The sequence below is a fragment of the Petaurus breviceps genome, unplaced genomic scaffold, assembly GCF_028583685.1.
Source record: "Petaurus breviceps papuanus isolate PSGF00001 unplaced genomic scaffold, PetGlider_PUasm1.0 186, whole genome shotgun sequence".
Lineage (NCBI taxonomy): Eukaryota > Metazoa > Chordata > Mammalia > Diprotodontia > Petauridae > Petaurus > Petaurus breviceps.
Genome location: NW_027185798.1, coordinates 19004735 through 19020844, shown reverse-complemented (window position 1 = coordinate 19020844; position 16110 = coordinate 19004735). Strand labels below are relative to the sequence as shown.

Below are 16110 nucleotides of genomic sequence, written 5' to 3'. Positions count from 1 at the left end.
CTTTTTCAATCTGAAAAATAAGCATGGACCCCATCCAAGATCTCATTGCTTTGTAATCCCAGTCTGATCCTTTGGGAAATGAGAGAAAGAGAGAGAGAAAGACAGACAGACAAAGACACAGAGGGAGAGATAGAGGGAGACAGTGGGGTGGGGGAGAAAGGGAGAGAGCCAGACAAGAGACAGGGAGACATGTAAGAGAGAGAGACAGAATTTTACCTAAATTAAATTATATATTTAGTGCCATACCAATAAATTTACCAAAAAAAAAACCTACTTTATACAGCTAGAAAAATAGTAACAAAATTCATTTGGTAGAACAAAAGGTCCAGAATATCAAGGGAATTAATAAAAAGAAATGCTAGGGAAGGTTAACTAGCTATACCAGATTTTAATCTGTATTATAAAGTAGCAGTCCTTAAAACCACTTGGTACTGGCTGAGGAATAGAGTAGTGGATCAATGGAACAGATTGGGTACACAAGACTCAGCAGTCAATGACTATAGTAATCTACTGTTTGATAAACCCAAAGACCCCAGTTTTTGAGATAAGAACTCACTATTTGACAAAAACTGCTGGGAAAACTGGAATATAGTATGGCAGAAACTGGGCATAGACCATTATCTAATACCATATACCAAAAGCAAGTCTAAATGGGTGCATGATCTAGGTATAAAGGCTGATACTGTAAGCAATCTGGGAAAGCAAGGAATAGTTTACCTGTCAGATTTGTGGAGAGGGGAAGACTTTTATGACCAAACAAGAATTAGAGAACATTATAAATTGCAAAATAGATCATTTTGATTACATTAAGTTGCAAAACTTCTGTACAAACAAAGTCAATGTAACCAAGATTAGGAGGGAAGTGGAAAATTGGGAAAGAATTTTTACAACCTATGTCTCTGATAAAGGACTCATTTCTAAAATATACAGATAATTGAGTCAAATCTATAAGAATACAAGTCATTCCCCAATTGATAAATGGTCAAAGGATATGAACAGGCAGTTTTCAGAAGATGAAATTAAAGACATCTATAAGCATATGAAAAAATGCTCTAAATCACTATTGATTAGAGAAATGCAAATCAAAACAACTCTGAGGTACAACATCTCACCAGTCAGATTGGCTAAGATGACAAAACAGGAAAATGGCAAATGCTGGAGAGCATGTGGACAAATTGGAACACGAATGCATTGCTGGTGGAGTTGTGAACTGATCCAGCCTTTCTGGAGAGCAATCTGGAATTATGCCCAAGGGGCTATAAATAATTTCATAACCTTTGACCCAGCAATACCACTTCTAGGGTTATATCCCAAAGAGATGATAGAAGTGGGAGGAAGACCCACATGTACAAAAATATTTATAGCGGCTCTTTTTGTAGTGGCAAAGAATTGGAAATTAAGGGGGACCCATCAGTTGGGGAATGGCTGAACAAGTTGTGGTATATGCATGTAATGGAATACTATTGTCCTATAAGAAACGAGGAGCAGATGGACTTCATATTTACCTGGAGAGGCTTATACGAACTGATGCTGAGTGAGAAGAGTAGAACCAGGAGAAATTTGTACACAATTACAGACACAACATATGTGTGATGACCAACTTTGATAGACTGGACTCTTCTCAGCAATGCAGGGTTATAAGTCAACCCCAAAGACTCATGATGGAGAGAGATGTTTACATTCAGAGAAAGAACTGAGTTTGAATCCAGATTGAAGCAAACTACCTGCCCTTTTTCTTTTCTTTGTTTGGTTTTGTTTCCTCTTTCCCATTCTTCATTACATCTGATACAGTCCTTCTTTATAACCTGACTCATATCTAATGTGAAAGTATTTGCAGATACTATACTTGATTGTATTCTGCCATGGGTGGGGGGGGGGGAAGGGGGAGGGAGAGAAAATTTGAAACTCAAGGAATTGTTGAATTGAATCTTGTAAACTAAAAGTAAACAAATGAATTAATAAAGACCAAAAAGTTTTTAAAAAGAGACAGAGACAGACAAAATATAGAGATACAGGAGGGGAGGGAGAGAGAAGCAGAGAGAGGAGGGAGGAAGGAAGTGACAGAAAGACAGAGTGGGGAAGGAGAGAAAGAGAGGGAGAGAGAGGGAGAAAGACAGAGAGGGAGAGAGGGAAGGAGAGGAAGAGAGAGAGAGAGAATATAATTTGTTGAAGATGAAGAGCAGAGGCCAAAAGATTTATGAGCCTAAAAGCTTTGTTAATAGACCTAGAAGATTTATGAGCTGGACGGCGGAGGGAGGGGGGAACAGCAGTGGCAGTAGACTGGCATATTAGGCCAGCTTGGGTTTCATGGGGATGTTTCTGGAATATGGGCTCCCCCAGCCCCCTCTCTGGAGGAAGCCAGGAGTATTTGGGGAACTGTGTTAGTGTTGGGCTTCCATCCAGAAACTCCCATCCCTCTGGCAGATTATAAGCGTCTTTTTCCCCGCTGACACTGAAGCTTCAGCACTGGGCATAGATACTGCGAACTTTCCTTTCTTTCCTTTCTTTCTTTTTTCAGTTTGTTTCTTTAGCAGAATTTATTAGAGTAGATTAGAAATGGGATTTGGGGGCCCTTGCTGCAAAGCCTTCTAAGCTCCAGCCTGATCCCAGCTTGAAATCCCTGACACAATGAGAGAAGATGCAGCAGAGGGGGGCTGATGGGAAAGCAAGAACATTTTCTGACATCTGGTACCCTCCTCTCTGAGACCTTTGTGAGTGCAATGATCCCTGGAGGCAAAGGCACCTGCAAGGTCCAGGGGCTTCAATGGAAGCCATGCTGCCCCCCCCTTCCACCCTGCTCTCTGCCTTTAAAACAAAACAAAACCAAGCAAAAAAAAAACAAACCATACACAAAAAATCAATCTTTTCTCATTATGACTTGCACTCCAAACCAAAAGTGATCAGTACTTTCTATGTAAACACATCTATGGTTCAATGATCCTGGCCTCCTTAACCATACGCTTCATGTCATATATTTTTATTTTTGTTCAGACTTGTGATTTTAGTATGTGGGAACTCCATATTTGGGAAATGCAGACACAAGATTTGTCTGAAATAATAGAATTAGAGAGTTATTTGAGAGCAATGAGGCCACTAGATGGTGAAGTGGATAGAGTCCTGAGCTTGAATCCAGAAAGACCTGACTTCCAGTCTAGCCTCAGCCACTTACTAGCTGTGGGACCCTGGACAAGTCACTTAACTTCTGTCTACCTCAGTTCCCTCCCCTATAAAGTGGGGATAATAATAGCATCTATCTCTCATGGTTATTGTGGGGACCAAATGAGATCATATTTGTAACTGCACCAAGTGCTGGGGATACAAGGAAAGGCAAAGGATGGTCCTTGCCCCCCAGGAGCTCTCCATTCCCTTCCAGTTCTGAAACCAGATGAAGCCTAAGGCTACCCAGCTAGAAAGTGGCCTCTTCTGCGGCTCCAGTGTCGGGATGACCTGGATCAAATCCGGGCTCAGATACTCAGCACCACACCCAGAAATAACTGGCCGTGTAACCTTGAGCAAGTTACTTAACCCCGATTGCTTTAAAAAAAAAAAAGCGGCCTATATGGGCTTTTGTGCTGTAGCTACACATGCATCTAAGTGTTCCTACCTTCTTGGTCATCATTAAGAAGTGACAGAACTCTGGCTGCAATAATGAAAACCTCTCCTACCCCAGCCCCTAGAGCAGAGATAACTGGGTGTGAATGGACTTCCTCTCTACACGTGAACTGTTGTTTTTTCTTCCTTTGCAGAGGTTTTTGTAGAGTTTCCCTGAAGAGAGAAGGTTGTGTTGCCTGCAAGGCAAATTGATTATCAGATAGCAAGCTGTATATAACCCAGAGACTACTTGGCTGTGGCCATCTTGGTGCCTCCATCTCAGGGCACCCTGTCAAAAACCCAGGCAGCAGCACATGTCATTATAGTTACTGCAAGAGCCACTGCTGTCCTTGCCCATGCTCTAACCTGGGAGTCAGGAGACCAGTTCTCGATCTGGCCCCCAAATATTCTTGGGCAGGACATTTCCCCCACTCTGTGCTTGTCTGTAAAAATGGGAATAAGAACAGCACCAACCTTGTGGGGAGGTTCAAGTAAGAGGATGTCTGTGACGTTATTTGCAAAGTTTAAAACATTATTTGCAGATGGAATCAGGACTGGACATATGATTTCACTGATGGGGGAAAGTCCTGGGTAGAGACAGTCTCTCTACCAAGGAAAGTCAACACTTCCTCTGTGACTTCAAGTAACTTTGCCACTAAGAGGTTAAGTGATTTGCCCAGAGTCACACAGCCAAGTGTGTCAAAGGTGGCACTTGAAACCAGATTTTGATAGCTCTAAGACCAGTTCTCTGCCTCATTGACTCAGCCTCATATGTGTGTATATGTGTGTATGAGTGTGTATATGTGTATGTGACATATACCTATAGGTGTATATGTATATGTGTATGCATGTGTGTGCATGTATATGTGCATGTATGTACATATGTACCTATATGTCATTATAATTATTCTTTTGGATTGGACCTGATTTGTGTGTGTGTATGTGTAGAACTCCCAAGTGAGGAAATTCCCCCCACCAAAGCAGGTTGGCACCTTCTCTGCAGCCTCTCTCTTAGAGAGTTGCCTAAGGGACAGAGGCTAAGGGACTTGCCCAGAGTCACCCAGACAATTAAGTGTCAAAGGTGGAACCTGAATCCAGATTTTCCTGTGTCTGAGACCAGCTCTCCCTACTGTGCCACACTGCCTCATGTTTGGGGAAGGAATATGAAGTAAATCTGGGGAAGGGAGGTTGATGCTGTTATATGTCAGAGGCAGGAAATGAGCCTAGATCTTCCTTTCTTGAAGACCAGCTTTCAATCTCCTACCCTCTGCTTCCTCTTATCACTGTTTTCTGTGAAATATTGTACCCACCTAAGTCCCAGGGAAGTTGTGAGGATGAGATCCTCTATGTGAAAGGACCTTGGAAAATGGAAAATCCTTGTGAAATGAGGTGGTCAGACTAATTCCTAAGGCTCCTTTTTGCTTTAAAGAAGTGGGTGATTCACTGATTCTCTTAAGTAAAAGAAATAAGAATTATTATGAAAATACAAAAGTCTCCCTCCAAAGCCTCCTCTTACTAGACAAGTAAACACAGGCTCTCAGAGGCACCAGTATGTTCTAAGCTTTCCATCATGAGCCAGTGTCTGTTGTCTGGGGACCAGACCAGCTAAATCTAGAGAAACTCATCACCAGGTTGCCCATAGGGTGAGGAATTTTTTTTTCTTTTTTACCATGGTACTCTTGAAGACTGTCTACTGAGCCACAGAGGGGTAGAGACCTGCTCTGGTAAAAAAAAAAAAAAAAGAGTACCTATTCTAATGAAATCATAGAACCTTGGACTACTGAAGTATTACTTTTACAAAGAACCATAACTAGGGTATGGCAATCAGAGCTTTTCCCCAGGGCATAGAAATGTAGAGGGTGCAAGTATCCTTGGATTCTTTCAGTTGGTCAAAACAACTGACCCTAGAACTCAGCAAAAATGATTAGTTAAAATAGGAAGCTACCCAATGGCATCCTTCCTCTCCTCTCCACAACAGCTTCTCCCCTAATTGAACTCCTCCCAACTCCCACCCCACTTTATTCCTTCTCCTCTTCATGGGATCCCCCTTTGTCCTGTGGTCTCTGCCATCATTTCTGTCACCCCACAATAGGAAGTTGTAGCCCAACATCCCTTTGCTGTATTGACCATCTTAAAAGGTTGATTTGGCGTGTGTTTCATGTTGCCTTGGGAACATTTCATGCCACTTGCTTCAGGTGCGCAAACTAATAGTTAAAATTCCTACAGCAGGGTTTGATACCCATAATGAGGACCTAGAGTTTCTCTAAGATGCCTCCTGCATCCTCAGAGAAACATCTAACTGTGTCCGTGTTCATTTTCTCTCAATAAAATGTAAACTCCACGAGGGCAGGGGGTGATTCATTTCTGCCTTTGTATCACCAAAGCCTTGCACAATGCCTGATGTATAATAGATGCTTTTAATAATAGAATGAATACGTGAGTGCTGAACAAGTTGAATCGAATGAGTGTGCCAAATGATTTTTGTAATTATTGCTTTCTAGTATATTTTGAAATCTAATTGAGGTTCATAAAATTAAAACTGGCAGGGTGTTAGAGATGGTCCCTTTTTGAGTATGTTTGGACTAGATGACCTCAGAGAGCCTTCCTGCCCTGAAGTCTGTCATTCTCTTTGAAAATGCAGGTAGAATGAATGAGGAGGCAACCCTGGTGTGGGTTGGAGTGAGGGGTAGTGGGAAGCTGTTGTTCAGTGCCTTTTATGGGATGACAAAATGAAAGCTAAGATTACTGAGAGGCTGCCTCCTAATTATTCAAAAGCCTGAGCCTCTGGTAGAAAGAGGGTTATCCACAAACAATCAAAAATGAAGGGTACAAAATGACAAACATGCCCCCCAAAAGAGAGACGAGAAGACAAGTCCTCCCCCTCCTCTGCAGAGGCAGAGGTCTGTGGGCTAACCACATTGCATGCCTTATCAGATTTTCCCCCATGCTTTGATTGATTTTTCTGGGTTTCCCTTTTCTTTTTCTTTCCCAAAAGTCTTTGTTATGTGAGATGGCTTTCTAGGGAAAGAGATAACAAGTTTTCAACAAAAATATGTATTTTAAATGCAGGGTTATAAAGTGGGGCTTTGGGGGAGTGGAACAGAATATGGACTCATTCTTCCCCCCTCTCTTGAACACCTGGGCCGAGTAAAAGGCTGGATTTCTTCACAGGACCTCAGTGTCTTCATGTAGACAGTAGCAATAGAATGTAAACCCCCTGAGGGCAGAGGTTGTTCATTGTCATCTCAGTATCCTTGGCACCTAGTACCATGCTGAGCACCTAGGAGGTGCTTAATAAATGCTCACTGATTGGTCTTTTCCTTTGCATCCCAACAGTACCTGGTATACAGCAGGTGCTTAATAAATGGGTGTTGCTTGATTGATTAGCCTCTGCCCTGTTCTGCCTATTTCTTAGGGTGTCTAGAGATCAAAGGAGACAGTGTCATTTAAACACTTTGTAACCTGTAAGCCTTTTACAAATAACCGGTGATATCATTGAGCTGGGGAGACAGGCCTGACAGTGAGAAAAGTGGCTAAGGAATCGTGTAAGCAGGACGTGATGGGGTGTCACAATGACTGGCATCCACAAACGCTTCTAGGCAGGGCTGCTCCCACAGGGCCCCCAGACACTAAGCCTTGACGCCCTCCCCCCCCCCCCCCCAGCCCGGCCCATTATCCCTTTGACACTGAAGATGCTTTTCCTTCAGGCCGATCACACTCTCTCCCGCCTCTAATTGGAGCTGATCTTTGCTTCTTGCTCAGTCCCCTAGGGATATCGAACAGCTACTTCCCCTTTTCCCTTGCAGAACCCCTTCTGCTATGGAAGCTGCTCCACTGGGCCAGTGGGAGCCCACCATTCTCAGTCTGGGTTTGTTTCTTCCAGTGGTTTCCAGCGACAGCGACAGTGACTCCACCTTGAGCTCTTCTAGCCTGGAAGATGCTGGGGCCAAGAGCTTGAAAGGTAGCAAATGCCAAAGTGAATCAGGTAAGGAGATGGGTGGGTAGCCCTGCAGAGAGGCTGAGCTTTGAGAAGCCCTGGGGCTGGAAGGAGCCAGGTCTAGGATGTCCAGGGAAGACTACAGCAGAGTGTCTCTGAACATAGCTCTCTGGGGTGCACTTACGCAAATATTCACACATCATTAACTGAATCTGGGAAGGCAAAGCTCAAAGTGGTAGGGGCTGATTTGTAGAATCAGACCTGGAAAAGACCCCAGAGGCCATCCAATTCAGTCTGAACCGTTCCAGACCAGTGATTCTCTCTGCAATATCCCAGGCAAGTGGTCACTCAGCCTGTGTTTGAAGACTTTCACTGATGGGGAACTCACCCCTCTGAAAGAACACTGTGTTTGGAGTCAGAGGACCTGGGGCACACCCCTCCCTCCCAGGAGACTCAGCCAAGGGCATCCATTGAAAGAGTGACATCTTTCTGCATGGCTTCTGCTGAGATAACCACATCAAAGGTGCATTTCTCTTGGCACTTTAGAGTTTCAAAAAATATATACTTTTCTTAATTTGCTCATTATAACCCTTCTACAGGGGGGCAGAGCCAGTAAAAAAGGGGGTTAGATTAGCCCCTAGCTCTAAAGCCAGAATGGACCTTAGAGACCTTCTGGGCTACCCCCCTTTATTTTACAGAGAAGGAAACTGAGGCCCAGACACATAAAGTGACTTTGTATCATGGGATCATGGATTCAGACTGGAAAGGACCTTAAAGACCTTCTGGTGCCAAAAAAAAAAAACAAAAAGACCTTCTGGTGCAACAGAGTAGAAAATAAAGGATCAGAAAGGAGACGTGGTATTCAGTATACTCCTGACCCAGCCTTGCCTTAGTCTCCACATACCTCCTTGTCTGTCTTCCCAAGCTGCCTTGGGCTGGAAAAATGGCTCACTGTGACATTTTCTTGGCTTTCTCAAGCCCAATTCAGTCTGATGAATTTTCTAAGCTGTTGTGGAGGTGTATTGGATGAGCTAGGCAAAAGTGCTTCATCACACTCTGCTATCTTCAGTCCATCCCTCCAAAAACAAGATTTGAACTAGATGGTTTCTGGGGTCCCTCCCAGCTCCAGACGTATGATCCTATGAGCCTGGAGCAATCCTCATTTTGAGCTCATTAGATAGAGCCACCTTGGGCCCATCTATCTAAGTCTTAAAGGAGCTCCATGCCATAGTAGATGGGGAGGGCAGGTCTGTCTTCCTTTACCATGCTCCTCCAGAGTAGGGCAGATAACACTGGGGCAGATACAAAAGCTTCATTAGGACCTTTATGGGTCAAAACTCAAGGGGTCAAAGGGCCCCTGGTTCAATTCTCCTCTGAGGTTTAGGACTGGACCACTCCCTTCCTGGAGCTGTTAACCCTCTTATGTTAACTTACCTTGTACATACATCTACATGGGCCAGTTGACTCCCCAGTTAGAGTGTAAGCTCCATGAAGGGAAGGTTTATTTTTCCTGTTTTCTTTGTATCCCTGGTACTTAGCACAATTCCTGGCACATAATGAGCATTTAATAAATGCTTGTTGACTCATTGAACTAGCCAGACTGTTGACAACTCCCAGGAAGGGGGTAGAAGAGCAGGTTAAAACTGAATGGGCAGTGCCCCAGATACCCTAGTTCACTGTCTGGTCTCTTCTAGGTGGCAGCAGTGACCCTTCCAGAACAGCCCAAGGTCAGGCTCTGCCTCCTCATCAACCCTCGGAGAGTGGGGCCAGCCTTGGCAGCGAGGCTGGGGGAGTCCAAAGTGGCCCAGAGAGTGGCCCAGGAGAGCTGCAGGGGCATGGCTCTGACCGTGACAGTCACAAGGCTCCCAGTAAGTGGGAAGCTCTTCTCTCCCCTTTGGGGTATTTTCCGGGCCCTGCTCAGGATCCACACCTCCCCTCCTCTGTCCGACTAAAAAGGACTTTCTCAATAGCTCCCTCTTCTTCATAGTCCACTGCTTACCAAGGAGCATCTCCCATCATCCCCCAAATCCACATTGGTCCAGCCTGGAATGAATGGGGAGGGAACAGGGCACTCGGCTAACTGGACTTTTAAAGCCCTTCACAACCTGGCCCCAACTGATCTTTCCTGCCTTGTTATACATCATCTCCTTCCCATGTTCTATAGCCAAAATGACCTTCTCTCTATTCTTCACACTCACACACCAGCTCCGATCACCATGCCTTTATGCTGGCTGTGTCCCATGCCTGGAGTTCACTCTCCCTCCCAGAATCCCTCTCTGCCTTCAAGGCGTGGCTTGGGCATCACCATGTATGTGAAGCCCCTCCTGATCCTCTCCCGTTGTCAGTACCCTCCCTCCCAAACCACCTTGTATTTATTTGTATTTTTTCCCCTCATGCAGGGTGTCCCAATAGCCTTAGCGCTGCTTTCAGCTACTCAAAGCTTAAATCATCACTAAGACTGTTAGGACACCCTGTACGAATTTCTTATATACTTTTATTGTCATTGTTGAGTTGTTTCAGTTATACCTGACTCTTCGTAACCCCATTTGGGGTTTTCTTAGCAAGGATCCTGGAGTGGTTGGCCATTCCCTTCTCCAGCTCATTTGACAGATGAGGAAACTGAGGCAAACAGTGTTAAGTGACTTGCCCAGAGTCACACAGCCAGTAAGTGTCTGAGGCTGAATTTGAACCCATGAAGATGAGTCTTCCTGGTTCTAGGTCCAGTAAGCTGTCCCCTGGGTCACCTGTCTATAAGTTAGTTGAGAGCAGGGATGGTTTCCTTACTTGTATTTATAACCGTAGTCTCTAGCACAGTGGGTCATAGTAGGTGCTTCATAAATGCTTGTTGATTGATTTGATTCGTCTGATCATAGGTTGAAAGTAGGAATCATCTTACTTAGGAGTCAATAAGTTTAAACCTTTCATTTTACATGGAATGAAAAAAAACTTTTATCAGACATTGACTGAGCCAGGAACTGACTGTACTGAGTGGTAAGGGCTCCAAAAAAAAAAAAAAAAAGAGTCTCTCCTCTCAAAGAGCTCATATTCTAACTGGGGGAAATGACAAGTAAAGAAAGAATCTTGTTTATGTTTAGTTCACAGGCTATAATTAATCACAGAAAGTCCAGACATCTGCTTTAATCAGCCAGTCAATCAAAAGTAAACCAGGTGTGAATAAATCCTTAACAAATTTGAAAGAATTGGGGGGTCCATTGGATAAAGACAGATGCTGCTGCAAGGAAATATCTTGTGATTAGTCAAAAAAAGTTAAGTGGATCCTTTTAGACTCCATCTAAAAATAGTAAGCTAGCCTAGTGAGGAGGACGCTTCTAAGGCCCTGAGATCCCACTGACCATGCTTCGGGGGAGATTAGACTAGTAAGAGACAGTACATCCAGCTGGAAGTAGAAAGAAACATGCCAGCTGAGTACCCAAAGACAGTATGGACCCGGTTAGAACCCTGTAACCATCAAAAGGTCAGAGTATTTAAAGGCCCTATCCACCAGAGCTGGGAGCTGATGACACGGTCTGTGCTGAGAGCTGAGAGACGCACAGAGAAGAAGGAAAGGCAGCTTTGAAGGAAGCTTGGGCACCATCAGGTAGTGAAGGGAAATTTCATGAGGACCCTGCAGTGGGAAGAAAAGAACTCTTGGTGACTATGAGCTACCCTTTGCCACTGATGCCTCTGTGCTTTTTCTAAGTTTGAGCTTACTCTTCCACATTAGCTTGTGAGGGAATGTACACCCCCCTCAATTTGAGAGAGGGGTTATTTTTGTGGCCACTGTCCTTGCTATACTTACTTAATAAATAACCTTTTAAAACTAATTAAGTATTATTGATTGCTGCTCATTAATAATGATATATTATGTAATATATTTATATAATTATATATAACCCTATTATAAAATGTTTATATAATTTTATTTATTTAAATATATAAACATGTTATAAATCAATAAATGTATTCTACAACAATAATGAATAATGCTTGATGGCTAATCAATAACATTTGACATGTTATAATTAATATGCTGGTTGTTACTGATCGGCTGTCAATAATAATACTTGCTAATAATTATTGGCATGTACTTTATATGGAGCGTTAAGGATTGCAACAGACTTTACATGTGTTACCTCATTTGATTCTCACAAAAAAATAATCTGAGCTAACATTTAGATAGCACCTACTCTGTGCTGGGCATTGTACTGAGCTCTTTATAATCACCATCTCACTTGATCCTTGAGACTCCAGACTGGAGGTACGTGCTATCTTCATTCCCATTTAATACAAGGGGTGAAGTGAATAGAGCACTGGTCCTGGAATCAGGAGGACCTGAGTTCAAACCTGACCTCAGACACTTAACACTTACTATCCATGTGACCTTGGGCAAGTCACTTAACCCCAATTGACCTGCCTTCCCTGCTCCAAAAAAAAAATGCAAGGGGCTCATAAGCAAGAGTGCTGTCATTCAAAGGGATCAGGGACCTTAGGAGTCATCGAGTTTAACCCTTTTCTTTATGTAGAATATAAAAAGCATTTATCAAGCACCTACTGTATATAACCCAACACATGCCTTTGGGTTATCCCTAGAAGTCTGAGGGAACAGTAGACATTGACGACTAAGGACTCAGTTGGTCAATGCTTGGAGGAGATGAACTCAAAGGCCCAATGAAATGGTTACCTCTAGAACTTAGGACCAGAAAGGAGGAAAGAATGGGGATCAACATAGTCTGAAGTAGAGAGAATAGCAGTGGAGGGACCTCAGGTCTTCTCAGGAATGTAGGAGACAGGTTTTCCAGAATGAATTCCTTGAGAGTAGGAATTATTTCATTTTCATCTGGCTGGCGTAATGGTGAGCACTGCACCAGGAATTGGGAAGAACTGAGTTCCAATCCAGTCTCAGACACTTTACTGGCTTTGTGACCTTGGCCGAGTCAACTTCTATCTGCCTCAGTTTCCTCAACTATAAAATGAGGATATTAAAAGCACTTACTTCTAAGGACTGTTGTAAGGATGAGATAAGATAATATGTGGAAAGTACTTAGCCCAGGACCAGCGCATGGTTCTATATACATATACTTGTTTCCTTCCCTTACTTTGTATCATAAGTGAACAAGCCTTTATTAAGCACCTATTATATTCTAGACATTGTGCTAAGTACTGGAGATACAAAGAAAGGCCAAAGACAGCCCTTACTCTCAGTGCTTAGAACAGCGCCTTGCACATAAGTGCTTACTTAATGTTTGTAATTAATTAATTGATCATAGGATCATAAACTGATCATAGAATCATAAATTTAGAAAGTATCTGAGAATTCATCCAGTCCAGCCCTTTGATTACAGATGGAGAAACTGAGGCCTAGAGAAGTTACATTTACTTGGGAGGTATATAACAGGTACAGCTGGAGGGATCAGGAAAGGTTTCCCATAGGAGAAAGAAGTGAGAAGGCAGGGCACCCAGGAATGGGGGACAGTCAGAGCAAAGACAAGGAGATGGGAAATGGGGTGCAGAATTCAAGGGAACAGGAAGGTCAGAAGTCATAGTAGCATCGATTTAGAACTAGAAGGTGTCATAGAGATGGCCAACCCCCTCATTTTGCAAGTGAGGAAACTGAGGCCCAGAGAGGTTAGATGACTTTCCCCAGGCCACACAGGTAACAGTAGGTAGGTCTGAGTGGGATTTGGCTTGGACAGAACCAGGTTTCCATAAGTCCTAACCCAGAACTCAGGTGCCCTCAAATGTTGGCCATTGTGACTAGCTGGGAGGATATTATTCACTGGGTGACTTCCCAGGTTCCTGTCATCTTTGATGTCGAATATCTGAATACTCAAGGGGAGCTTCTGTTTCCTTGGGGTTTCCCAAGGGATCCCTTGTCCCTTCAGGTAAACTTGCAAAGCAGGAGTAGCCCTGGAGGTCTGACAGCAGAGAGAGCATTCTCTCAGAAACACTTCCATTCAACGCCCATTTTTTCTCTCTTCTCATTGAAGGCTAAAAAGAAGGAAAAAATCTCTGTTTTCAGAAAACCAAGGAGCTCTTTGTAGGTATGGCTTTTAGTAGAACTCTTTCTGAGCTCTGACAGGTTCATTTATGCAGCAGGAGCCTGGCCCGGGGGATGGTTACTTCTAACAGCAAATCTGTTCTCATCCTGGCATGTGGGGTTCAGCCAGACCCCCCCCCCAGGACAGTCAATGTCATAGGGTCATAGACCATGGAATGTAAAGCCAGAAGGCACCTCAAAGGCCATGTAGGCCAATGCTGTAGACCAGCAGGTTTATAGGGCTGGAAAGCACCTCTGAGGCCATCAAGTCCAGCCCCTTAATTTTACAGATCAGGAAACTGAGGTCAGTGATGTGAAGTGACTTTTGCCCAGGCTCTCCTAACTAGTGAGTGAAATCCAGAGCAGTATTAGAACTAAAGTCTTCCTGACTCCAAATCTAGCGCTTAGCCCACCAGCATACTGCCCCCTAACCCAACCCCCTCATTTTACAGGCGAGACAGCTGAGGCCGGAGCAGTTAAGTGACTTACCCCAAATCACACAGATACTCAGTGGCAGAGATGGATTTTGAAATCGGGTTTAGTAACAATAATTTCTGTCCTTCTGGTCCAGCACTTACTAGGGGGCAGGGGTTGAATATTTGGTCTTTTTTACTATTGACCTTTTATTTGTCATTTTTCTTGTTCCCAAAGGCAAGAGACATACCTGGATGAGTCCACGGTGCTGATGCAGGCAAAGGAAGCATCTTGGATGTTGTCAGAGACCCCTACAGACTGGACTTTTCTGTGGCACATGTGCACACATGCGTTCTCTCTCTCTCTCTCTCTCTCTCTCTCTCTCTCTCTCTCTCTCTCTCTGTCTCTCTCTCTCACACACACACACACACACACACACACACACACACTGTTCCTGGCCTTTTGGGACCTATGAACTTTTTGTTTACCAAGCTGCCTTGAGGATTTGTTCCAACCTGGAACAGGATCAGCCTTTCCTACAGCCCTCACAGACCTGGCCGTACTCTATATGACAGTAACCTAGGCAGTCCTGTGCCCACTTCAGATAGCTACTACCCAGTCCCAAGGAAACTGAGTTGGTTCTGAGGATGGACAGCTTGAAGAGGAAAGTGGGCCCAGCTGCCCTGGGCTCTTCTCCTCTTTCCCTGTTGACCGCTGGGAACTGGACTGTCTTTTGACTGAGGAGCCCCTGTCTGGGGGCTGTCGGTGCTGGGTCTTCGGGGGTGGGATAGGGGGTTAATAGGAATGGGGGAAGCTAGACCATAGGTAGACCACTGCCTTCTCTGTCCTTCTGTCTCTATCCCACTTGGGGAGGGAGCTCTGGCTGAAGACTCAGTCTGCCTCTTTCTGTTCTTTTTACTCACTTCTCCCCCTCCTATCCCTGTATGAGCCTCAAACCCTCTGCCCAGAATGAAAAGACTTTCAAACCAAGTCAGTGAAGGGAGGGTTCCAACCACTGATTTTGGAGGTGGGCCAAGGGCAACCTGCCTCTTTAGGGTAAGGAAAGCACATCCGAGTGCTAGTGATAAAGTCAATGAACTTGGTCCAGAGAATGAGGAGAGGGTCCAGGTGAGACTGGATTCACCAGCTTTTCCCTTTAGTAAGGGGCTAGAGGCTGCGCCCCACCCCCGCTCTCTGGGCTGCCGGTGACAGCTCTCTTTGAAACTCCCTCCTCACCCTTGGTAAGGTTGATTAAAATTCCTCAGCTCCCCTTTCCTGCCTCCAGTTTCCTGATTAGTCTCCCTTCAGCCACAGTCAAAGACAACCACTGGGTGTCTGGCAGCACTCAGGAATGAATAGCAGAGATTTCTCCTCCTCAATAGCCAGCCTTGGGCTTATTCTCTTGCCAAGACACGTGGGTCCCAGAAGCCATCAGTTCATATTCTTCAGAAGATTCAACTTGGCATGGAAAATGCCAGATTCACAGGGGCTGGCAAATTCTTTTGGAAAAATCCACCCGATGATATGTCTTTGGGGGTGGGTGGTTTGGATTTTCCCCCTTCTTTGTTTGAATTAAAGTCAGCATATCATCTGTTTCCTCTTGTCCCCCTCTGAGTACCAGGTTCAAGGACTGCCACCCTACCTATAGGCTGGCCTCAGGGGTCCTGAGCCTTCCTCCTCTTCTTGGAACAATGGATCTGGGGACAGAAATCTGCTGTTTCACTGTGATGGGGTATCTTTCAGGAAGAAAACAATAAAAAACTAGAATTTGCATCAAGCCACTTGGTTTCTCTCTAAAAGAAAAAAGTTTATTTCCCTGAGTTGTAAGACAGATGTGTCTGCTGCTGCCTGGTGCTCTGCGCTTACATCAGGGGCTCTTTATCTTTCTGTGTCCTACAACCCTTGGGCAGACAGTTTGGTGAAGCCTATGGACTCTTTCTCAAAATCATGTTCTTAAATTCATAAAATGGGATTGTAAAGGAAACTACATTAAATTGTAGTTGTAAAAATATTTTAAAAAGCAAGATCACAGGTTAAGAACCCCCAGTTTAAATGCCTGCCCACCCCTGCTTCTAAATCATAGGATTCCAGATTTTGAATTCAGAGAAACCTGAGGAGATTCTGATTTTTT

The 16110-nt window shown here is 44.2% G+C and overlaps 1 protein-coding gene across 4 annotated transcripts in view; it reads left to right on the top strand.

The window, feature by feature from the left end:
* The window catches only part of RPH3AL (rabphilin 3A like (without C2 domains)), a 173766-nt gene extending 158010 nt beyond the window's left edge, over nucleotides 1-15756 (top strand). For 3 of the 4 annotated variants that reach the window (XM_069089700.1, XM_069089701.1, XM_069089699.1), the window contains 3 exons: nucleotides 7475-7576; nucleotides 9223-9396; nucleotides 14217-15756. In XM_069089700.1, coding sequence (XP_068945801.1) covers nucleotides 7475-7576; nucleotides 9223-9396; nucleotides 14217-14251 — 311 coding nt within the window. In that variant the 3' untranslated portion in view covers nucleotides 14252-15756. The remainder of the gene's footprint in view (nucleotides 1-7474; nucleotides 7577-9222; nucleotides 9397-14216) is intronic. The other variant, XM_069089702.1, reaches the window with a different exon arrangement.
* The last annotated feature ends 354 nt before the right edge of the window (nucleotides 15757-16110 follow it).